The sequence below is a fragment of the Scatophagus argus genome, chromosome 9, assembly GCF_020382885.2.
Source record: "Scatophagus argus isolate fScaArg1 chromosome 9, fScaArg1.pri, whole genome shotgun sequence".
NCBI classification, from domain to species: domain Eukaryota; kingdom Metazoa; phylum Chordata; class Actinopteri; family Scatophagidae; genus Scatophagus; species Scatophagus argus.
The window spans coordinates 11,348,162-11,373,607 of record NC_058501.1 but is presented as its reverse complement, the minus strand read 5'-3'; the positions used below and the strand labels follow the sequence as shown (position 1 = coordinate 11,373,607).

The following is a 25,446-nucleotide window of genomic DNA, read 5'->3' as shown; positions in this document are numbered from 1 at the left end:
AGCCTCACAGAAGCATTAGCATAAAGTCTGGAAAGAGCACACATCACACAAATCAAGACTCAGTGAAAAGAGGATCACCACTCACTAAGATAATATGTGTTGTCAGTGTTGGTCATTTCACAACCTCACTTGTACCTGTGTTTAACATTCTTTTGCAGTGAACTAAGAGTTATAACATGTCAGGAACCCTGCTATTTTTGTCTGTACTGTATTCTGTCTCATGATGCAGAATCCCACGACTCAGACAGGGTTTGTGTGTTTACATTTTTATTGTTTAGTTTGCGCTTTAATCTTAGCATGCAGCACTAGAAATTCAGCACTAGAACAAGCTCAAAATCCTAACCAATGTGTAACATTATCACACACCTCTGTTAAGCAGGCACCATAACACAGCTGCAACCAGATGTGTTGGTCACAGTGTCAGACCTACACTGATCCAAGCTGTTGATGAGCCAAAGTTTCCACTGAGGAGCTAATTTGGGAAACAGTAGCAATCCTACAGGGAATAACAAGGTTTTCCACTATGACCTTCCTGGTAGGCTCAGGGAAGGAGGTCAAAAGGTCACCAGCCACTGAAACTTCTGGGTTCCATGTGATGACATAAACACTTTGGACGGTTAACAGGCAATCCAGAGGAGGAGGTCTATTCAAAAATGCAGATGTGTGAAAACTTTCAAGTTGTGCATTCATTTCCAGAGAAGAGAGTTATGGTCTTATGTGAGGCAGGAGGTTAAATACATCTGCTGTTGTGATCTCTTATATTATTTTACTTTTTCACGTGAAGGACCTCTAAACGGGCAAAAATTAAACAATGAAGCCCCAGACTTTGTCCCAGTGTCCCCTTCTGATACAGATTCTGCTTTTAGATGTAATTGTGTTCATTTAAGTTGGAATCATAGTGGGAATAAATTATTCCACCTTTTGCTGGGGACCCACTGGAATCACCTCAGGTTCCCAGACCCTACTTTAAAAACCACTAATGTAGGACGACAGTGATCTGCCACACATCAAACATGAGAAGGAGGGAGAAACCACATGCTTTAACATTTAGCCATGAAGAGAGAGGGATCAAGAGATCAAAACTTTGATAGAAAAACATACAAATTTATTTTCAAATGCTGAGTTTTGCAGAAACAAGTAGTGTGAAGTACAATTGAAGCTGTAACAAAAATCATACCACATACTTGTATATACAATTCAGGTTTACATTGTTACTTCAAGCTGTGTATTTGATACACTCTCAGTCAAACAAGCTACACAGCAAGTATTTACAAAACTTTTGTCATAAAAACAGCTGTTTAGGTGCACTACATTTAACAAAATGAACAAACAAAAAACACATTTGCATTTTTTTGACGAGAACATAGATATGATCCGTTTCAGCAAGAGTGAGATTTCAGGCAAATGTTAGAAATGACACAAAGTCACCACAGTGACCTCTCTTTCATAGGTTGAGCCCTCGGTTTGGACCAAGTCAAAGTACACATTCAAGTTATCCCAAAAATGTGTCGTTGTTGAAAAATTGCCATGGCACTCTCAGTTAGCAGGCACGGTAAAAACTGTAATCTGGGATGCAATGGGATTACAGCATTTTTTAAGATGACCAAGTGTTATACTATTCTGAATGAGGACATACATAATTTAGTCTGAGCAAAACACACTGCTGTTTCAAGTTCTTTCATGGTCTAAAATACTCATGCCTGACTGGCCGACCCAACTGTCAATCAAACGATCTGGTTGGAAGGCTTCAAGGTACCATGACCCTCTTATGTCTCCTTATGTCTATACTACCCTGTGACTGTATACCCTCATACTGTTTGTCCTCTTGAAAAGAGGCTGTTTTAAGTTAACCTTTAAAATCTCCTCCAAGTACACAAGAGGATCTACAACAAGTCTCTTGTGAATAGTGGTGGTGGTGTACTCCACCTGATCTCCACAAGTGGAGAGAATCAGTATAAGGTTTAAGTGCTTTGATTGTGCTCAACAATGGTGAAGATGACACTTCTTTCTCCACAGGATGTTACACAATTAGATCCCTCACCAGGAGAGCGATACAGAGCTAATTCCCTTCAACTTCAAAACAGGATTCAGACTATAATAAACACTGTGGGTATGTTACAGTTATAAGGCCTTATATATATATATATTTTACAGTTTTATGACTATTGTACTGCATATTTTATATTGTGGATAAACTCAAAATTAGTTAGTTAGAGTTAATGCAACTGCATATTTCATAATGAAGAGAATACCATTCCCCTTCAGTTCACAGGAATTCCTGAATTTACTCTTAGCTTACTGTTTGTTGTAACCTCATTAGTATGTTGGACTGACTTCAAGACCTATAACCTCATGCCCACCTCGGGTGACTGCCACACAGCGTTGTCTTGGGGGCAGTGGCTGTGGCAGACACAGGTCAGGATCACCATGACTGGCCTCCTGGTGGTTCTACTATTAGCACACTGGAACTCCACAAGGGCAGTCTTGGTTCTGTGGGGGGTACAGCAGCGGCCATCTGTGCAGGAGCCACAGTAACGAGGTTTGTAGGCCTGTATGCTGGTGCAGTTCTTATAGGTGAGGTGGATGGCTGTGTCACTCCTAACCAACCTCTGGCACTTACTGCCTCTCTGCAGGTAGAGAAAGAGCCACAGAATGAACCTGTACTACATCTCAGCAGAAAATCCAGCTGGTTCTAAACAAAAAGTACAGTATCCTTTGTATTATCACAGTACTGACATCTAAATAAAGTAAAGCAAATTATATACAATATATATAATATGACATCCAGGTACCTTTGGTGCCAGCTGTGTCAGCTGTGTCTGGTCCTGCTGGTCCTCACAGGGTCTGATCATGCACAGTCGGTTCTGCTTCACCAACTCACACCGACGGTTCTTATTGGTGACCCTGGTGGACAAGCCCATGCCACAGGTTTGAGAACAGGCACCCCACTCGGTGGTCTGCTCAATGCAGTTCTGGCTGGAATCCCAACCGTCAAAGCTTACTGTTTCCTCCTGACGATAGGCTGAAGGGGCACACAGAAGGTTTAACAGAGATTATAGGGTGTTAAAAGAAATATTCATATAATCTGCCAATATTCAGCACAATTCAGAAAGCAGACTCAGCTATATAGTTAAATAATTAAAAGAGATTCAAAGACAAAAAAGAATGTATGATAACATCATCATCAATACCCACTTCTATATGAAAGTGCGTTATTGGGCTCTTGTTGTGACCTAGCTTTCATGTCTTTCCCCTTTTCTCTGGATGCAAACTTTTTGAGAAAACCTATAGCCAACATGGCCATGAGCAGAGTGATGTCTCACATAACTGTTTCACATTCTAGACTGGAGTGACAACACAGTCTTTTTCTTCTGTGTTTCCTCCTCCTTTCTCAACCCTGACTATATCCTCCTTTTTTCTGCTTTCCCTGACTTCTGCTCCTTTTACCTAATCAGGTCAGAGAAATGTACATAACCCTTCAACTTTGTGCCTCACACTGCAGCGCTGCCAGCGTCAAAGAGGAATGGGCCATTGTATGTGTGTTCATGGTCTGCAAATATGGTCCAGCTCATCCCGTCTGAGTCTACCCACCTGCCATGGCAAAGCCACCCAGTGCGCTAGCCTCAGCCTGGGGCTCACACACCCACTTCTCGCAGCACTCTCCAGGCACCTGGACCCTTCGTGGCATGGGGCAGTCTGGCCCTGGCAGCATCACGTCCACGTTGCATCGTGGCACACAGGCAATTTGCCCATCACGGCACATACACTGGTACTTACAGCTGGGGAAAAATATCTGGCCATTCTGATAGACCGAACCGTCCAAAACACAAACATTTCCCTCGTGAGCTGGTAAAAAGACAGAAAAAAACAAGGTGTCAGAGTGGTTTTGTTTTAACATGTCCAAAAAATAAATAAATAAATAAATAAAAATCAAAACTTCAAAACAAGCAATGACAATCTAACTTTGTATTAACAGAGTATTTACCTTACACAGTACATCTTCCATTTGATGTTTGGGAATGTCTTCGTTCACTCACCAGCACAGATGCCAGTCCTCTTGTGGATATCGGTTGTGTATTCACACTGCAGCCCTTTACGTGTGTCACATGGGTACATTTCAGAGCACAGCTGCCCTTTCTGACGGGCACACACCAGGCAGCAGGCGCAGTCATCCAGGATCAGAGGCACCCCTGGGAGACACATGGGGGGCTCCTTGGGGCACTGGCATCTCCGAGGACATGCCTGAGACCAGGCTAATATAAACACCTGGGAGGGAAAGAAATTGAATCATTGTTTTATATGTTGTTGTAAGTCTCTTTCATTCTAAACCTAGTATGACTAATATGACAACTGGGATTAAATTTTATATACAAAAAACATACATGCATACAAAAACTCCTAAACATTTGTGAGGTAGTGTAACTTTGCATATCTTGTGAGAACAGTAGCATTAGCAGATTTTTGTTATTAAAACAATAAAAATCTAAAAACTCATCATACCAAAAGTACTTGCATATCTTACTGAAAACACAACATAAGTCTGTTTACCTGTGTTGTAAAGAAGAAGACAATAAGAGCACTCTCTGACAGATTGGTCATCTTGATGTTAAGCAGAAGAAGTAGCAGAATCAAAATTATCTGCAGTCCAAAAAGTGTTTCGTCGCCTTGTTGAAGCTGATTTGGGTCCTTTGTTTCAGGGTTGAATCTTCCCTCCTCTCTGGCTGTGGTATAGCAGAATGTTGTGATCTCTTTGTCGTTCTGGCTCAGGACTCAGAAGAGGAGGACCTTATATAGTGGAGCTGTCCCGCTGGCACCATGACGACAAACAGGAAGGAATGTTGGAGTGATTGAGCGTTGGAGAGTCACATTTTATTGTGAGATCTTGCAAAAGAGGCTCCCATAAACACACAGAGCCTTTATAGTTTAATATTTTACAAGAAAAAAAGAGTCAACCAGTTGTGTTTTTAACAACAAATATACACGGTATCTGATTAATAATTAATCACTGTAAATTATACACTTGCACATTTAATAATCAGTTTATCTTTAACTCATTTGCTTACGTTCCTTTTTCCCTACTGAAGTTTCCTTATTGGGGATTATCTTTGCAGTCCAGGATGTTCATATTATTTCAAGGGGCCTGGGGGTTCCCTAACTTTGGTCCCCCTGACAGTGGGTGGCGACCCTGTGACCTCTCTCACCTGGGCAGCCATAGCAGAGAGCTCTCTTATTCCCTGTAGGATTGTCTCTGCTTCCTAAAATAGCTAAACACTGGAAACTTTGGTGCATCAGTAACTTTGATCAGTGGTCTGCCCATCTGGTCCCAGATGTGTTATGGTTTCTTCTGAGCTGAGGTATGTGGATGGATTTGGGAGTCGAAGCTAACTGGATCTAGAGGCAGGGGCAGAAAGTAAATGGATATATAAATTTGTAGAGAAGCGGAAGTGAATGAATAATTTCGATTTATAATTTTACATAAAAATGTATTTCTTGCATAGGCCCCTTAATATTCATATTAAACTAAATATGTAACTAGTAACTAAAGCTGCCAAAAAAATGTTGTGGAGTAAAAAGTACAATATTTGAATTATTGTGGTGTACAAGTAGTAAGAAGCAAAAACAACACAGAAAACAGAAAACATACTTAATTAAGTATAAACTCAAAACTGTATTTGAGTTCAGTACTTGGGTTAATGCACTTAGTCAAATGTACTTGTACTTTCCACCACTGACCATCAGGAATGTGGACTACTCTATGAACCAAATCCAAGTTTGTGGAAATGGGAAACAGAATTGACATGTTTCTAATCAGAGAAAGTACTAATGAAAAGCAACAGTAAGAAAGAGGACAACAGGCACTGGGTTTTCATGCTGACATAATTAGGAAGCTACAGGTGTTAGTGAGTGAATTGTTTTTTACAATGGATGTATTTAATATTGCATGTGTGTTTTTGTGATGTTTTTTGTTGATAAACAAATTAGAAATACAAGGTATATATAGTATAGTAATGAGGTTCCAGGTGGTTTCCATTATGCGTTGGCCCACAGGGTATGTGCCATTAATGTGTGGCTGTTGGCAGACTTATGTTTTATTTTTAAGTGATAGACAGACACTGCAGAGATGAACTGGCCTTTAGAGAAGGTGGAATAAGTCTCTCAGTTTACCTAATGTATAGTTATATGTGAAATCAGACTTCAAATTACCCAGTTAGTGAAGAGAGAAGGAAATTGATACTAAGAACTGCTTTCTAAATGACTTGTGATTTCAGTGAGCGGTGGATAGCTCCGCCAAAATCTTGATTCAGTGCTGTTCAAACAGTTTGCCAGTGGAAGCTGAAGAATGTCAAACGTCACAGGATGGTCGTGTTTGTCGACTATGTGTATTTTTTTTCCCTTTAACAGCTTCAATTTTGGTCTTGTTCAAGCAAATTCTACTTCTGTTCTGCTCCTGCTGTTATACAAAAGAGGTTTTACACAGCATTAGATACAAACTGGGTTTTATAGCTGATATGGATCAAAGTGATACTGAAAAAGTTGTGATTGGCTGGAATACCACTCCTGTTGATCAGCTCTGACCAACACCACCGAGGGCATGTAGTCTTTAGTTTGTGGAAAGACTTGCATTAAATGAACCTTAACTCCCATTTTCTTGTTTTCCCATCATCATATTGTTCCCCTCACAGCTTTGACATTTGTTTCATAACTAGAATACTTAAACTGTTCTTAAAATATAGAAATTAAGTACATTTCCCACCCTCCACCGCATCTTTGTCAGTTGAACAGGGTCAATATCTGAACCCTTTCATAGGATTCCTGAAAATGTTGAATTTAGTGAAAAGCCTTTAAATTTATATGTCCTAGGAAACTTTATTTACTATGTGACAGCTTGGCACAGTACGGCACGGAATTGCAATATCTTCCAAGAAGGAGGTGGGAAGTCTACATACGCACATTCGTGGTATCTGTGAAATATTTCCACTTGACACTAGAAAGGAGAGAGGAACATATGGGAGAAGACAGCCACAGGGACAGCGCTGGACGAGGGAGAGTTTCACAATCGGACTGCCGGTCTAAAACAGAGAAGGATGGACTAGGCAGTAGACTCTGCAACAAGATGTTCAGTGGATGTTTCTAAGCCAGCCTTTGCTGCCTTTTTGCCAGCTCCACTGTCTGAATGTCTGTCTCTTTCATTGGATCGGGGGGGGGGTCTGTAGGATCAGCGGCTGTTTACTCCCCTCGCTCACATTCATCTTTGGTTTACTGCCTAAATGCACTTCATCCTCTGGTTCAGTGCCACTTTAAATTGAGGTTTGACACAGTCTTTTGACACAGTCTTTTCTCAGCAGCGACAGGTCAGGTAGTATTAACAGTCTTTCTGTCGGCCTGCTGGCTGTTGCTGTTGGACTCTGCTGTAGGCCATCAAGCATTTTGCCAAGTGGTCAGGCCACACAGTCGATGCTGCCATTGAGAACTCACGATGGTTCGCTCAGAGTTTACAGGGAAGGTCCAACGTCATTAATGTTTTTGCAAACCATTCAGTAACATGTGTGGTCACCAGTCTGTGTGGTGAAGTAAGGTGGAGGGTTCATCATCATCATCACCATCCTCAGCATTCATTATTTCCTCACGACATCTTGTTCTTTTCACAGCTACAAGAAAACACATTACATTATATTGTGTGGACATATATTATGAGCAGGCAGTCAAGGTATCTTTGTACTTGTTACTTTTTGGTCAGTATTCTGAATGCTAAATTTGTAGTTTAAGACCAGAGTAATACAAGGCGTAGAGAATTGTTTCTTTTCTGTCTCACAAAAATGATAAAACTGAACATATAGAGTTCAGTTTGGGTAAACAATCTCTTTGGTATGTGTTTTTATGCATACCAGACACTCTTTAACTCATTTAAATGTTTCTGTGATATGTTTTAAGTACTCCTGGAGTGTATTTGATCAGTGCTCTTCCAAAGGAAGCCAGACTAACTTCAATAATTCCACTTGGTTCAAATATATACATATTTTTTTACATTAATAAACACTGGCTTCCAGTCTATAGGCATGTAACTCCACAGTACATATGGAATCTACTAAAAGGAATTTTAATCACTGTTGATCCATCTGAGCTGTTGGACACAAAATGGAAATGCCAGCTTAATGGGCTATACAACCAGTCAGTTAAAGCATTGCAGATGTTTCTGCAGCTATTGTTTGTATTTGACTGGGAGTTCATTTTAGGCTCTAGTTGGGTTCGGAGAGAGTTGAAAGGTCCTGAAAAAAATCATCTGCTTATCAGCATGAGACTGTTTGCTCAGGACTGCATACTGTAAGTTCAAGGAAGACGTGTGGGATATGATGTAATCAGAATATCTCCGCCAGTCACTGTGTGACACGTCTATCTCTTAATCATACTATCCTTTTACCTTGATTTCCCCAGCACCCATGTCATCAGTCTACATTACTTACATCCTTTACAGATTCACACATGAAATTGAGCGCTCATCATAATTTCAATTTGCTCATCAAGTGCCAGTCCGGACTGGGAGTGGGTTTAACAGCTTGGGAGGCCACCGCATGTCTCTCACTCAGAGTTTATTTGCTGTACGCCACCCTACGTGAACTGAGACACTGAGACAGAAGCACATGTGTCTTATTGTGGGTGGCAGTGAATGGACGAAATAGCAGCTTCCACTAATAAAACTGGTACTATGGAAAAAATCTCAGGATACGTTTCTAGAAGATGTAAAAGGCTTTATGTTCTGTCAGAGCAGATGTAGAGCCCTGATGGCATCCATTAAAGAACTGGACCTGCTGATTCAACACTATATTTTTGGTGCTGTTTTACAGTATTTTACAATTGAAATGGAGCACCACTTAATAGCATTATTACCTCCACAAAGATGGTTTTGCATCTCTTTGTATGTCTTGTTTTATTGTTAGTTAGCAGGAAATTTCTAAATGTCAGATAGTTTGTGCAGAACTGAATCTATGAAGGTTCAAGTCCAGAAATATCTAAAAGGATAACCGACCGATAATCCATCAGTGTGTTTGTTGTTCAACTGCAGATATATGAATTTAAAAATGTGCTGCTCCGGTTCTGATGCTGCCTCCTCTCTCTGTCTGTACCCATCTGTAGTCTCATTCAGTGACCGGCTCACAGCACTATTTAAATGGTTGCATGCCAGTTACATGCTTCACAAACATCTTCAACCGAGCAGCACAGAAGACGTATTCAGTCAGCACAGTTTCAAGGTGAACACCTAAGATTATTGCAACCAATTCAGTGTCTGACCAAATGTGAAACACAATCACAATCTCCCCTTCTGTTCCTGAGTTATGGTATTTAATGTATGTACTGACTGATGGATAACCAGCAAACATAATGTTGCTGTCTCTGGCTGTTACCAGGACAGAGACCTCAAAATGAATGTTAGCATATATATTATTATCTGATTTTTTTTTAATTGATCAGGTTTGAATCCCGGTCTGGGCCTTTCTGTGTGGAGTTTGCATGTTCTCCCTGTGCCTGCGTGGTTTTTCTTCGGCTACTCCAGCTTCCTCCCACAGTCCCAAAAACATGCACATTAGGTTAATTGGCTACTCTACATTACCCCTAGGTGAGCATGTGTGTGTGTGGTTTTCTGTCTCTGTGTGTCAGCCCTGTGATTGACTGGCGACCAGTCCAGGATGTAACCCTCCTCTCGCCCGTAGTCAGCTGGGCTCCAGTCCAACCCTGACAGATAAGCGGTATGGAAAATGATTGAATGAATAATGAAAATGAAATGTACTTTGAATTGTCCCATTTGCTCATGACATTGTGCAATAATTTCTTTGGAAACATAACACATTCAGGGAAGTTTTCTCTCTATACTTGTTGGTTATTGGCCAGTACAGACTATTAAACTCATTAGTGTCCCATTTATTGCCACTCCAATTCTGTGAACCTTCTCAGGAAGTCCTGTTGAGTGTCCATACTTTGTAGTCGCGGATGGGCTGCATCTGGTCCACAGTGAGGTTTGTTTTAACTTCTCCTCGGTTGAAGAACTGAACACATGGCTGCCACTTGGGAAAGATCTCTTATTAAAACAAACAAAATATTCAAATTTATGGCCACCTTTTTACTGGTATTATTTTTAGCAGTGCATGGAGAGCACCGAAAACAGAAGAAACCCGGGGAGGTCTGTCAGGACACAAATGAAAGGAGGACCAAATCACAGCTTAAATTTGAAGATTAATGATCATCACTGAATTTAGCTTGGCCTGTTAATATGAAAGGCTTTTATGAATTAACTTATATATAAATGTCATATAAAGGTTTGTTGCTAATTACAAAAAAACCCCTCAATGCTTATTTGAAATATGTGCCCAGCCATCATAGCAAATGTGAAAATATTAGCATAAACTTTCTGCACTGGTGACACTGGTGTGCTCATTCATTTAGATGCACCACTACATATTTTAGGTGCACCCAGTAATACATTTCAAATTCAAATTCAATTTCTTAACATATTATCAATCAAAATGATTAACAGACGGAGAGGTTCAGTTAAATGTTTTTCATTTAAGTCGCAGCACATGAAATCATGATAATCTCGGTTGTTAAAAAAAGTGTCAATTTGCTGGTCTGTGACAATCCCCAATAAATAAACCAAATCAGATAATTTGTTCTGGGCTTTTATAAAGACCATTAATTGATTTTATAAAAGTTTTTAAAAAATGTAGTGTTCCCTGTCTTACTGTGGTCCTGGTTTTATCTACACTCTATTTGTGGATGTTAATGTCCTGTCTTTGTTTGTGACAGTGCATATAAACACACAGTACTTTTTGACCATACGAGTCGTCTCATTTGTAAAGTAAGTGACGCAAGTTGACCTGCGTCACTCTTGGTAAAACACGCCGACTACACGGTTTGCATTATTTGCCTGACACCGTTTTAAATGCAGGTCGGTTTACTTGCTGTGTGACGCACATACGCTGTGATTGTTGGTGATAAAAATGAGTTGTTTGCACCCTCAGTCCTCACTCTCTCTTTAGTCTCTTCAGTTTAGCTGCTTTCTTGATGCAGAAAGTGAAGTCTTTCCACATGCACGATTTGGCTTCTTATTTTAAATAACATTATCATATCAGAGATATAAAAGTAATATTTTAAGTGTTAAATTTCATTTCTCATTCATTGTATGCAAAACATTTGAAACACGCAGTGTGTCTCTCTTGAAGGCTCCTAACTTATCAGTTTAGCTGTCTCAAATCAGATCCATTATAATTCTCTGTGAGAAAGGTGAATTTGAGGTAGTTTCAAAAATGAAGAAATCATGATCACTTTTGAAATTTTTAGCAGCATAAAGAAGCAGCAGAAGGTTGGCCCCACTTGCCACATTTCTATCTCACATTCCCATTGGTCTGCATTGAGTTTATTTTTACTTGATTTACAATAAATCATAACTGATATTTTAGGCACAAATTTCACAGGGTTCTTCTGCCAAAACATATATTTTTCCTCTGTCTGACCTTCTGTTGTAAGAGTTGTTGATGTACTCAGCTGAAACCATAGCAACCAGTGACCTGGCAGATCCATACATTGTGAATTATGTTTACAGTTCAGCTTATGGGTCCCTCAAACTACATTTATCCCTGGCATTTTGGGAATGGGAATGTTAGGTTTCACCTAGGAGACAAAAATGCGACCTTAAAGGGCAGTGGGAGACTTTTAAGGGTTACAATTTACAGCACTTTCTTATTTGTTGTTTACTTAGTGAGATGCTGTGGGGCCAGAGAAGAAAAGAAGGAAAAGGCATGGAAAAGGTCTTGTGAGGCAGCCATATGTCCCTGTGAGCAGGTTAGTGCCACAGTCTTTATAAATTTAACTCCTCTTAAATTCAGCTAAGCAAGGACACGCACGTATCAGCTCAAAGCTCCAGATAAGTACAAATGACGTGACAACATACGGTTCATATTATATATCTGTTTCAGATAAGTGGCTGTTGATGCAAAATAATTTTAGAGACATGGAGCATTTTGTGGTTGAGCCAGACCTGCTGAGTTATGTCGGTTCCATGTTAACACAAAAAAGTATGTCATGGGGCAACCAGTAGTTCCAAATGCACTGAATAGTTCCCGCACTGAACTCCATTCATTTTCACTGTTTCTCAAGCATGCTTGCTTTTAAGATGAAATTATCAGATTTTTAACATTCTAACATATTAGCAGACCCGTAATTAATCTATTGAGTAAAAGTATTTGCCTCCAAATATTTGCCTCCAGAATTACATGGACTGGAGGTATGAAGTTGAAGAAAGTGAAAATACTTGAGTAATATACAAATATCTCAAAATATACAAGTATCTCAAAATTGTGCTTAAGTATTGTATTTTAGTAAATTGCACTTCATTACTGTATATTCTAACATTGGTTGTACTAAATTTAGACACTTAGAGTTTTTATTTTTGCTGTATGGCTTTCAAATATCTGTTATCTCCTTTCTTAGTAATATCAGAATATATATATATATATATATATATATATATATATATATATATATATATATATATCAAATCATATGAGTTGATCACTAGTTTGTTGGCATACAAAGTATAACTTCGGCTGTTAGATTTATTGCATGGTGTATACTTTATATTAAAACCACTATAACGTCTTGTGTGTCTAGTCTGAGTTTTGTGGGCGTCAGTAGTGACAGCAAGGCCTCGAAGACCATGGTGGGGAACAGACCTACGTGCTCAGCTGTGGGGATGAGGTCTAAATATCTAAAGAATATTTACACCTCTGTCCACTTGTCCTTATTTACTATTTAAATCAGTGATGTAATTTTGAGGTATTTATAATCCATAATTATTGGAACATTTATGTAGTGATTCCTCTATAATACACCTGGTGTCTTCAAGTCTATTCCTTTAGAGCTCTCCTTTATGCAGTGTGCTGTGTGGCTATAAACAATTATGAATAAAAATCTCTCCCAAGGGAGGAAATAAGAAACTATCTAATACTATAAACCTATAAACAAAAACTCTCCAACTGGAGGAAACAAAAACCGGCTCAACTACAAAACGAGAACAAAAAAATTCACTCTAAACTAAGGAAACTGAAGTGAGCTATCAAATCTTCAACAAAAAAAAAAATCAATCTTAGAAGAGGCAATGACAAAGAGAGTACTTCAAATCTATGGCTATGAACATGGAAAAGCTGGCGTGATCACACAAGGGACAAAACACACTGACACAAGACAAGGGAAACACCGACTATTTAAACACACGAGGGCAATGGGAAACAGGTGGACACAATCAGGTAATCAGGGAATACAATCAGACTGGTGACACATGAGGAAGGACAAGTGACCTGAAACGAGAGGAGAGTTAGTTTTTAAAATGAAACAGGAAATGATGAGACATAAACCCAAAACAAGACAAGACCTCACTGTGCTGTGACAACAAGTGGGCAGAAGTGACACTGAATGGCGAATCAGGAGTCTCAGCTGATTCTGTGGCTTTCAAAAGTTATTGCTATTTCAGTGTCAACAGCAGTAGAGAAATTGAACAATTGAATTGAACTTAGTATGTTATTCCTTTTAATCAGAAATTTAATTCAGGAATTCATGAAGGACTGCAACATTTCAGTCTGACCACTAGAGAGCAGCATTAAACAATATGAACTGTATGTGATGATCTGTATGGTGGGGATGGACACTGTCTCTCTCTCTCTCTCTCTCTCTCTCTCTCTCTCACACACACACACACACACACACACACGCGCACGCGCGCCCATCCACACAACATTAATTTAACAGATGTACCCTTAATAATAAAAAGCCCTCTAGCAAACACACAGTATTAGATCAACAGGTGCTGCCTTAGCATTGCTCCAGCAGTGTATTCAGGTCAGGTGTAAAATATTAATATGTTCAGTTAACATGATACTAACTCACTGTATGAGTTCAGTGTAATAGGTTCATTTGATCAAAAAAAAAAAACCCAAAAACCCCACAAACTATAAAAACTGAAAACATACTAAGACTGGGATGAGTCTAAGACTCACAGGTTACACGAAAGATGCAAGACGAAACGTTATACACAAAGTCCCATTTGGTCCACTGCAGCTTTCTGTTCAATTTTTCTTAGTTTGGGTCATTTGTGTTGTGTTTGCGGCTACAGCTGTAAAGCCCCAGGTAAACATGTTAATGTGACAGCAGTGGACTATAACTAAATAAATGAATCATCACTTATGAATTTAGTCTCACCTAACTGCTTGGTAACCTGTTTAGGAGCAATGCAGGTTTAGGGCTGTGAGGCCACGGCTCAGGAAGTGCCACATCACTATTGAATCAATGGAAAAGGTTTTCTGGAGTGGAAGGTATTTAAAAGGAAAACACAAATAAGTAGAAAGCTTATAGAAAGCTGTTGCACATGTAATCATTTTCTAAATTATATTGTCCATTATCAGAAACTGCTGTTTAGTAAAGTTTATTTCCTTCAACAACAGGGCTTAGACTTTCTGTGCATGGCTTAAAAGATATCTGTGTGGCTTACAATCAAGAAATTATAACAACAGATACAAGGAAATTCATGATGCAGTTTGTTATTCATCTAAAATGCAGGTTGATTCAACAGAAAATGTTTACCTAACAAGAAAACAACCAGCAAATGCAAGTTTTAATGTAATTTTTCAGTAAGAAGAAAATACATGAACAATTCTGAGTGCTTCCAGAATTTTACTGATATTGCCTTTAACTGTTAAACATCCAGAATAAAGGAGGCTTGTGATATGCTGCAGAGTGAAGCGTTCAGTCTAAATGGGAAACTGTTTGTTTTGTAACAGCTGTGTAGCAGCTGCTCTGTTCACACAAATACACCATCATAAGCCCCTCAATGTACAGTGCAGCACACACGCAAACATAATTGGAACTACTTACTGGACCTAAACAAAATGTAAAGTCTTTTTTTTTCATGTTTGTGGTTATTTCTGTCTGTTGAATGAATAATACCATGTCAAACCACACACGATAGCTCTGTGTACTGAAAGGGCAATCAGGTGGTCTGAGGCAAAATAAAGCTTTTAGGTCCACACCATTAACTTCCTTTTAGTGGCCAGAAGGGTTTCCATCTACTTAACCCTGTCTGTTTTTATTCTCTGGCCTCTCCTTAACAAACAAAGACTCGCCCTGTCAGCTTGTTGTATCTCACAGGAGTCACAGAGACCTGCGTTACTGTCCATCTAGTAGAGATGAATCTGTTTAGCCCACACTAACCTTTCACATCTCTAAATATCTCTCATTGTGCCTCTGCATTGGTTTGCACTGTGCAGAGTATCTTTTGAGACGTGGGAGCAGTTCTTTTTCTTCATGAGATAATAAAAAAATGATTTATGATAACTATCATTCAGCAAAAATCCTTATGTTAGCATCTTCTTCTCCGTCACTGCTGGTGACTCACCAGTCTGTGTTTGAAGGTCATATTTAATAAATCATTGCATGAAGAATGTAAAATGTGGCTGAACAGTTGCATTGCCTTACAGTACAGTGTACAGTGTGATGCAGATGAGTGAGTGAACACTAGGGCGACTACTGACGATTATTTTCATTATCAGTTAATCTGCTGATTGTTTTTGTGATTAATGCATGAATCATTAGTCTATATAAAATGTCGAAAAGTTGTGAAAACTGCTCATCACAATTCCCCAGAATATAGTGACATTTTCGAATTGCTGTTTTTGTCCAACAGCCCAAAAGTCCATTTACCATCAAAGTAAATGACAAAAAAAAAGGAAAGAAAAGAAAAGAAAAAAGAAAAGACAATTCAAATTATTATATTTGAAAAGCTGGAACCAACAAATGTTTGACATTTTTAATCAACAAAAATTTTCTTTCAATCAACTAATCGATTAATCAATTTGCGTTTATGTTTCTATTGTAATAGATGATACAGAAAATACCAGGCAGGTATTAAAACACTTTTGTTATGTGTATTACCATTATCATCTTCATGAGGTCAAAATGTTTGTTCTTATAGTGGAAATAGTAAATTAACTGAAATTTTGACTGATTAAAGAGTTTCATTTGTATGTATTTAATGAGTCATTACATTGAAATACATATATAAAGAAGAAATGAAATATTCTCATCATTTGTCAATCATTTTAATTCCTCAATCGTGCATTTTAATAAAATGACAACAGCCTCCTTTGGTAGAGAAACATGCAGATGGACAAATGTCAGTAACATACTCCAGCACTAAACTAAAAGAAGAAAAACTTTTGAAATCTACACTAACGTGTTCACAGACTAACAACCTGATTAATATCGAACAAACCTTATAGCGCAGACACTGTAGGCAAATAACACTCACATTGCATACTTTTCTCTTGACCTACACCATGCACAGCAAACACGATCATCTCAAGCCATTTCATTTTGTTTTTTCCATCACACTGCACGAAACTGCACTTATATCATATGCACGATCAATAACTGTTTATGAATATTTATCTTTAAATAACCCCACAATCAGACAAAATGTCGACAGATCAAAACAACAGTCTACAATTATTTGCTATACAGCAAATACAGATTGAGTGTTTCAAAATACAAGTCTCTATCTAAGGCTTAGGTTTGACTCCCAGACACAGAGCTAGTTCATTTCTCTGGATCTTTCCATCCTTGTTGACATCACAGTGACGCAACAGAACGGCTCGCAGCTTGTCCAGCTCCGGACCCGTGATGTTAGGCTGTGAGAGGACAGAGGGGAGGGAGAGTGGAAAGACATTAAGATGTACTTTAGTGAAACTTTGGTTTTTTCCGGGCAGCTCTGGTTTGTGGAGGTTTTAATGAGTGTGCATCATCAGTGTTGGATAGCCAGCCTATAGTGGTTCACACCCAGCAAGTTAATATCTGTTCCACTGCTTTAAGCTGACAGCTACATTTAATAGTTATCACAGAATTTTGTTTGAAAAATGACAATCCATGCTATATTATATTATATTATATTATATTATATTATATTATATTATATTATATTATATTATATTATATTATTATAAATTTATATATATATATATATATATATATATATATATATATATATATATATTATAAATATAAATATGATTTAAAAAATAATAATTATGCTTGTAATTAAATATAATTAGAAATATCTGATACATTACCCGGACCAGGCCCATCATGTCTTTGACAAAACCGTCCACCTCAGGACCCTCCAGTGCTCCTGTTTTACTCTACACAGAGGCAGAAAAGAAAGAAAGAAGAGAAGAAAAGGAGTGGCCGAAAGAAAGAGAGAAGACATGAAGACAGAAGAAAGAAGAAGTGTGGATTGCTTAATGTAATTTACATCCCACTCACATTATTCAGACATTCATTAGTCTTCCTACTGGACATATTTATCGGGTACACTGGTGGGAGTGGAAACACATCCCAGCAAGCAGAGATGCTTTTTTGCGTCCCTATTGATCAGTGTTGAGTGTTTGCCTGTTGATCATATTGCTGCTCACACTGAATTTATTTCAAATATGCACCTCCAGGTTACATCCAACATGATTAGAAGCAGTACAACAGAGCTGCCTGACAGTGTCACTCACTGAAAGAAAATATGAAGCCCTCCTCCTCACTGCGGTAACTCAAAACTGCAGTGTCAAATGGGCCTAAACGTGATATTCGTGTCTTGCTGTGAAAGCTAGAATCTCTAACTTTTGGCGTATTTTCCATCCAGGAGTGATGTGCATGTGCATATTATTTATCGACTACACTCTGTCAACTCTATACAACTATTTGAATCCTAACTAATAACTTGGGAAACCAGAGCTGGCAAATATCAAACTATGATCACATTACATGTGAATGTTAAAGTTAGTGTGGGCAGAATAAAAAGGCTTCAAAAGAGCCAGTAGTTCATACATCACTTGACTATGTAGACAGTAATGAGTTTAAGCTTACAGATAGTGGGGAGCTAAGGGAGCTAATAAGATTTACTGTTGCTGTGCCAAGTCCTCCTCTGCTCACAGCTTACACATCATGCAAATTTGGCCGTTATTAAATGGGAATTCAAAAATATTCAGTCTTGGTGACGTTGCCATCATTGCAATTACTCCCGCTGTGATGTGGAGGACTGCTGTCCTTAGATAAGCCACCTTTCACAATTTGATAGTGACACAATACATGGACAATATCCAGTATGACAGCAGGAGTTAGACCTGTAAAACACTTAGGCTTTGCATAGCTTTTTTGGCACTGGGGACTGCAGTGCTCACAGGTGCCTCTACAGGAAGATGCTGGGGCTAGTTGTTGGCTGCCTTTCTCTTCGAGAGTTATCTACAGTCTAGCTGTGGATTTGCACCTGTAACCACTTGGTTAGAGGCCTGCTGCTTAGTCACCCATATGACTGAAGAAGCACAACAAAGTGCTGTAAAATGTTTCAGAAACGCAGCAGACTTTAGAAATATGATGCTCTCATGTTAGAGTTTGTTCCTTAAGCGAAAATAACTACAGGACGTGCTGGTTAATTAAGAAACAGCAGTCCCGCCTGGTGCAGTATTGTACTTACAACATCGTAATGGGCAAAGATCTTGTCAAAGTCTCTCTTTCTGTCCTCTTTGCTGCAGGCCTTGTGAACAGGAGAAAGGAGTTATAGGCATAGAGAGAAGTTAGATCCAAAAAACAGAGGACAATACAACTTCCACTCTTGTTTTCATCAGCCAAATAAATAAGATACCAAATACACTCACATCCATCTGGAACTGGAGCAGGAAATTCTCTTCTAACGCCAAGATCCTAATTGAGAAAGAGGGAAACGTCTGATGGTGTTTGAGTTCTTAAAAAGAAAAGCATTCCTTGTGGTGGAATAGTCACCTTCTTTCTATTTAAAATACATTATAACACTAAATGAATGCAGTGGTGAATGTACAGCCATGTTTTTCACGTTTCACATTTTCTGTTTGTTTTTTGAGATGTCAACATTTGGCAAAATTTGACCTAATCTCTCTTTTACGGCTATCCGACCATCTGACAACAGACGCAGAGATAAGTCCATGCCAACAGCTGTGTTGTCCTTTTCCTTGAAAAGTACCTGGCCAAGTCGTTCAAATCCAGGCAGCCATCCTTGTTTTTGTCAAAGATTTTCATCTACAAGAAAAAGAGGATTTACTGAGAAACATGAAAATAACTTCATGCTCTGGGAGTCTCTCTGTCCTTCCTTTTGCTAGTTATTTCTCCACACCACCTGTGACTCCTGAGCCTATTCATCATTTGAGTATGAACCAGTCTCTTCCAAATTGAAATCAATAAAGCAGACTCTGGGTTTCCACTGAAGTAACACAAGGAGACAGACAGTAAATATACAAGCTGTGTCTCTCTGCCTTTTGACAGCTGGAGTAACACACAGTTTCTTAAGAAAATTATACCACAAGAAGAAAGTCCCTGCGAACAATTGCTGATTTTGTTCTTAAGAGCAATAGTTTCATTCAACACTTGTTTGCAGAATTCATTGGAGCTACTTGAATCTTCTCTGCCTTCTACAGCCTTAACTGTATTTGTGAAAATAAACAGGCTGGAAACCAGCTCTACATAATCCCTACACAATGCATGCAACAGAACTTCCTGCCCACGGTCAGCCACAGTCGAGTGACTAACGAATCCAACGTGAGAGTGAATTGTATTACTACCATTGTGTCTGTGTACTCCTCCAGCTTGTCAGAAGACACCTCCCTGTGATGCTGTTGGAACAGATCTTTCAGGAAAGCCTAAGAGACAAAAGTTAGTCACATTTTCAGACAACGAAACAATCAAACCCAATGGGTGACACACAATTACACACAATTCTCTAACAAATATGGTGGGAAAAAAAGGTACCAAAGGAATATGTAGTGGAGAAGAGTTGATTCAAAAAGAAAAAGACATGACCAATGAATTCAAACCGTTCATTGCACTTGTATGTATTTTGTCTGTCAAGAATCTTTTATCTCAGAAAGAAAATCATCATCAGTGTGTGACAGAACAGGAAATAGAGGCTGAGGGTTACAGTCACTCTCTGCCCATAACACTGCTGAAGGTTACTGCTTGAGCAGAAAAGAGATGTGTCATTGTTTCGATTTTGTGTGAGGATGTGCATGTTGTTTGTTTGTTGACAACCTTACCTTGAGCTCCTGAGCCGAAATGTAACCACTGCAGTCGACATCGTACTTCCTCCATATCTACAGTGGGCAGGAAGGGGCAGATCGATCAATGCTCACATGCACACACTTAGAGATTAATTTGAACTAGTTGGAGAACAGCTTAAGTTAATGACACCATAAAAAAAGTGTTATTGCAGCTGTGGGTGCTATTCTTCAGTGTTAACACATCACACATAAACAGCACATTTGTAGCTCTGAGGATGACTTGCATGTGCTGCAACTCAGTGTAACTGATACATATCTCTCTAATATGTTGGCCTGTTTCTGGTGGATCTGGTTTTAGTAACTGGCATGAAAATGTCAATGTATTGTGTCTCACTTGCCATTATAATTTTCTTAGAATTTGTCTGTTGGTCCGGTTTGTGTCATAGACTCAAAATTAAATAACCACTGAAATACAGCTCAAAATTGTGTGTCCTAACCATACAGTTTATGGTCCTTCCCAGCATGCAGTACTTACGTGGAATAAGCAGTGACATGCAGCAATGGTCCCCGGACAAACCATGAACGTCGCAATAGATTCATATATGTCTCAGACTACTGGCTCATCAGAATACCTCTGTAGTTTTTTAGGCTTTAATGCTACCATAGACTGTTGGCATTTTCCTAATAGTTTAGTGGATGGAGCCCCGTCCCATGTTTTCTTGTCTAATGTTTGGTGTAGTCTCACCTTCATGAAGTCAACACTGTTGTCCAGAGGAGCTTCTCTGCGAAAAATTAACAGGAAGTTCTCATCTTCAGGGAGGATCATATTGGCCAACTGGAAAACATATGACAATGCAGAGGTCAGACCAGGGACACTGTTTTTACTTCTATTCACCTCCATAAATTCTTTAATGGATTAAGGTGCCAGCAGAGGTTTCACAGAAAACAAACTACCCGCAAGCATGCATACAACATGGGACATGACAGAATTTATGCTTTATGCTCTGCACCAGCTCCTCCTGGCTCCTCTCCAGTTCATGTTGCTCTTCTCTTTGCCTGTGCTTCTTTAACTGTATCAGCCCTCCATTAGCAGATTAAACTGGCCCATATCATCAATGTGATTAAAATCCAAGATGATACTGCAGCCGTTTAAATTACAAAGCTGAAGAATCGCTCACAGACAGAAAACAAGCGCAATGCACCAGAGGTGATGCCAACTCCAGAAGAGCCAAACGTTCAGTAAAGATAACATAGATCAACACACACACAATCAGTCTCAGTTAAGGTAATAATAAAAGGTAGGACTAATTTATTATCTAATTGTCTGTTAGCTTTTTTTTTTCAATAATTGCTTCAGCTGTTTACAAAATGTTGGAAAAAAATTATCACAATCACAATTGTTTCTTTTGTTATACCAGAGGATATTTAAATTATAAGGAAAAAAGCACAAAATTCTCCCATTTCAGATGCTGGAACCGATAAATGATTGCTTAAAGAAGAGCTTGAATGATTGTTGGCAATCCTTTTGGCACAAATACAACAGACTTCGACAACGGCTTCCAAGCGTAAAACTGAGTTGAAGATCCCGGCCAATTATCAACTTACCATTTTGGAAGGTTGTTGGCCAAAATGAAGGGAACCTTTTCTAAAGTTTATTTGTCATGCATATATAACAGTAAGCAGTTAATGGCGATAAATAATAAACCTTAGGATTCAACGATATGCAAATTCAATAGAAAGTGTAAGTGCAATAGAAAGTGTAAACATAACACAGTATGCCTAAAGTAGTCAGTTTCAACTAGACTCAACCAGCGTAGTCGTTCAGACTGTATAGATTTCTGTGGATGGCAGTTAAAAAATGGAGGACATCTTGAAGTCTCATTTGATAAAGCATTCACCCACTGAAATGTGTTTGTGTGAAACAGAGTCCCTGGCAGATCCAGGCCTGCTGTGTTGTAAAAATCTTCACATGAGAAGATTTGCCAATTTGGGATCATCAGGAACAGTAAATGTGGGTATGTTGCACAGTTTCTTACCCAGCAGTAATAGTGCCATAGTGTGTAGGTTCATGCAGCGATCTCACAGGATACTGTCACTTTTTGATAGACTTGCTAACTTCCTTCCTTGTACTAACGATAGAGCAGTTGAATGAGTGTTTCTGCTATCAGCAACTTTCACAAAGTCACATAAAAACATACAGAAAAATGATTTTCTTTGTTTTTTTTTTTGCTTTATACGTAAAAGCTAACGCTTTTCGGGTCAGTGGGTGCAGCACATTAAGGCATTGCTTGACTCAGTGGGTAATGAGTATGTTTCTCTATGTATCGTTAGCCAAGTGCCAAGAACTGCAATCTGTTACCTAGAGTGGAGAATGAGAAAGCAATGTCATCAAAACATGGCTTTAAATTTGTGGTAAACAGTCATTAATATAATTTTGTCAGTCACATTTGATTTAATTCAATGAACTGACTCAATCAAAAAGCTGTTTGAGAATCAACCTTCATCAATTACAAGCAATTTCTTTTGGATTTTTAAAAGTGATACTTGACAGTCCAAATGGATTTTTAGATTCTTTCTCTCAGATTGGATTTTTTTTATTATTATTATTTCACTATATAGTATTACATATATAGTGGGTACTGTGTGTATATACAGTAGATTATTTGAGTGCTGCTCTCCTCTGACTGACTCTTCAGGGTGGGATGACTTAGTATGACCCTCAGCAGTACCGGAAATTAGTTTTCATTCTGCTTGAATATGGTACAAGCTGTGTCATAATTGTGATGGATACATGAGATAAATAAAAGATGAAGAGGAAATGCCATGGAAAGAAAAGGAGGGGTGAGTGTAATGGATGCGTCTGAGTCAGATACAAACACACATATAGAAGAAGAACACATATAACAGAAGCTCTATCATACATTAGTGTCTATGTCACATTTTGCCAAAAAAGTATACATGAGTTCTTCACCTTTACTCACTATAGAATATTCTACCTTAGCATAAAAGTAATAATAGTCAAGTTAATGAGGAGGGATCTTAAGACATTGAAACTATGTAGTACCTCCTGAATCTGTAGTTTTCCATCAGCAGTGACATCGTAGGCAGACATAAACCTTTGCTTCAGTCTCTGGACTCTCTCTTCAGTCACTTTCTCCTGTAGAGATGCAATAGGTTAAAATGAATTTGAATTTCTTCCCCAAAGCCACCACTGGAAATTCATTTCGACATGAATTAAACTGGACACGGGTATAGTGTGTTGTAGGGCAAAATGAAATTGTAAACTTAAAGACACTTTTTTACTCGGATCCGTTTAAATCAAGATACAAGTATATTTGAAAATCGTACAAAATATTGATGTTGAAGGACAAATATACTGTAGTAGCTGACTCACAGTTATTTTAAGAAATGTCACCATGGATACTTCTTTGATCTCCCATTTTTTTCTCCCAAGCTCTACTTTCTTAACCCCTGCCTAACTATTTGCAAAGCACTTATGTAGCTCAGTCTGCATGTCCCTGGCCTACCCTGTCTTTCGAAAGCAGAACAAAGAGTGTGATGTGTGCTTATCTGACTTAACAGTCACATTTTTCTTTTCCTGTGGGCTCTTCTTTGACCAGAACTCAGTCCAATGCGTGAAGAAACTAGAGGAGAGAATATTCTCAGACCCTGAATTTATTTTAAAACACATTTAGTAGCTAATCTTCCAGTGTCTCTTTGCAAACCCCTTGATTGCTGTACTGTAACTATAGAAACCCAATGATCTATGGCTATGAAGTGTGAATCATTGTTTCATGCAGGGCAGTGCACACACAGTCTGCAGACTATGAGGTGCCAGAGCCTCTGAAGATAAGTATTTATCTTCAGCATCAGTCTCCTACCAGACACTCGAGTTTGGCGCCAGTTGCCTGTTGCTAATCAGAAGTTTTCAGACTATTGACACAATGTATGCTGCATAACAGACTCTGGTATTCCAGAGGTATCTCTGATATATTAAGCTTATCGCTTGCCCATTCAAGTAAATGAGCAACTGACTGAAAACAAGGTAATTAATGTAGGAAAAATCTGCATGATTTCTGTATATGTTGCACAAGAGGAAATAAAGCATATTGGCACCATGTGGTTAATGTCACCCAGTGCACATGAATACTGTAGAACCAAATGACTGTATCATGCTTTTATAGTTTAGGAGAAATACACAGTACTCATCCTGGGGCACATTAATGTTTAAAAGCAAACATCAGATTGACAAAAGTGACACATGATCGGTGGTCTGTTTGTTTTAGTATCCCATTAGTATCCAAGGGAGTCCAGTCATGCACACATACACACACTGAGGATGGAGTAATAGTTGTATGGTCAGGCAGAGGGCTCTCTGACCAGAGCTCTTTAATTATGTTGAGATTACTCCACCCTTCAAGATAACAGGGGTTCAGCTGCCCACACAGCAGAGATCACAAATGGTGCAAAGTCTGTGTCCACTGGAAAGGATGTTGCAGTCTTTTGCTTTGTGTCTGTCAAAGCCACCCTCTATTGAACTGGTGTCATCACAAGTTTTGGATGAATTCATCCAAACAAAGCTGACTTACCTGCGGACCGAGTCTCTTCATCATATGACGGAAAAAGTCATCAAGCTCTTTGCCCTCAATGTAGCCATTATCTGTAAAAGAAAAATCACAGAGACAAGTTATATAAGGTCTTGGGTTGTAAATTCAGTGAAGCAAGTCAAAATTTAAATATTGAGAGATTTTTTTTAGCTAAGCTGCTAAAGTCCTTTTACATTTTGAGCTTTGACCTGTGAAAAGTCTTTCTGCTCCTTGTTGTACAATTTATCTTCTATCACGTTCCTTTCAGACATGGCATAACATGACATGCGCGAAGCCATCCATTTTTTAGGTGTACTTTACTATCTTCAGGTCATCAAACACAGAAATAGTCAGTTATTTTGCAACAGTAACAATATTTAACATGTTTAACACAAGAACTTAAGTTAATTTCCACAGCCAAGATTCACAAACGTATCACCACAAATGAGGCCAGTCTGTTTCTCTCTAATGTCTAGTAAAAACAGAAGAAAAATAAAAAAAAGCAATGTACTGTCTGTTTTAGGCATAAAATATGTAGAATAAAAACATATACATGACATTAACTGTCCTCACCATCTGCGTCAAAGTGTTGCCAGATTTCCAGGAAACCAGCTGCATCTAGGTTATCAAAGGCACTGTCCATTTTAATGAAGAAGAGCAGTCAGCTGTCAACTTTAGCACAAAAAGCAACGAGGACTGACTGTGGTGAACTGTTCAGATGGCTGCTTGGTTGACATATGCTTCCTTCTGAC

General features: G+C 38.8%; 2 protein-coding genes across 2 annotated transcripts; both read right to left on the bottom strand.

Moving 5' to 3' along the window:
- Positions 1-1,124: 1,124 nt before the first annotated feature.
- On the bottom strand, positions 1,125-4,918 carry LOC124065422 (CCN family member 3-like). The gene is made up of 5 exons (XM_046400813.1): positions 4,549-4,918; positions 4,038-4,266; positions 3,592-3,846; positions 2,793-3,022; positions 1,125-2,627 (listed from the first exon to the last, which is right to left on the bottom strand). Exons 1-5 carry the CDS (start codon positions 4,597-4,599, stop codon positions 2,343-2,345), a joined length of 1,050 nt encoding a protein of 349 aa, XP_046256769.1. The 5' UTR covers positions 4,600-4,918; the 3' UTR covers positions 1,125-2,342.
- An 11,207-nt stretch (positions 4,919-16,125) lies between these two features.
- scgn (secretagogin, EF-hand calcium binding protein) lies at positions 16,126-25,431 on the bottom strand. The gene is made up of 11 exons (XM_046398948.1): positions 25,268-25,431; positions 24,698-24,768; positions 23,173-23,265; positions 20,854-20,943; positions 20,145-20,201; positions 19,674-19,751; positions 19,079-19,134; positions 18,738-18,783; positions 18,557-18,616; positions 17,166-17,234; positions 16,126-16,727 (listed from the first exon to the last, which is right to left on the bottom strand). Exons 1-11 carry the CDS (start codon positions 25,335-25,337, stop codon positions 16,599-16,601), a joined length of 819 nt encoding a protein of 272 aa, XP_046254904.1. The 5' UTR covers positions 25,338-25,431; the 3' UTR covers positions 16,126-16,598.
- Between the last annotated feature and the right edge of the window lie 15 nt (positions 25,432-25,446).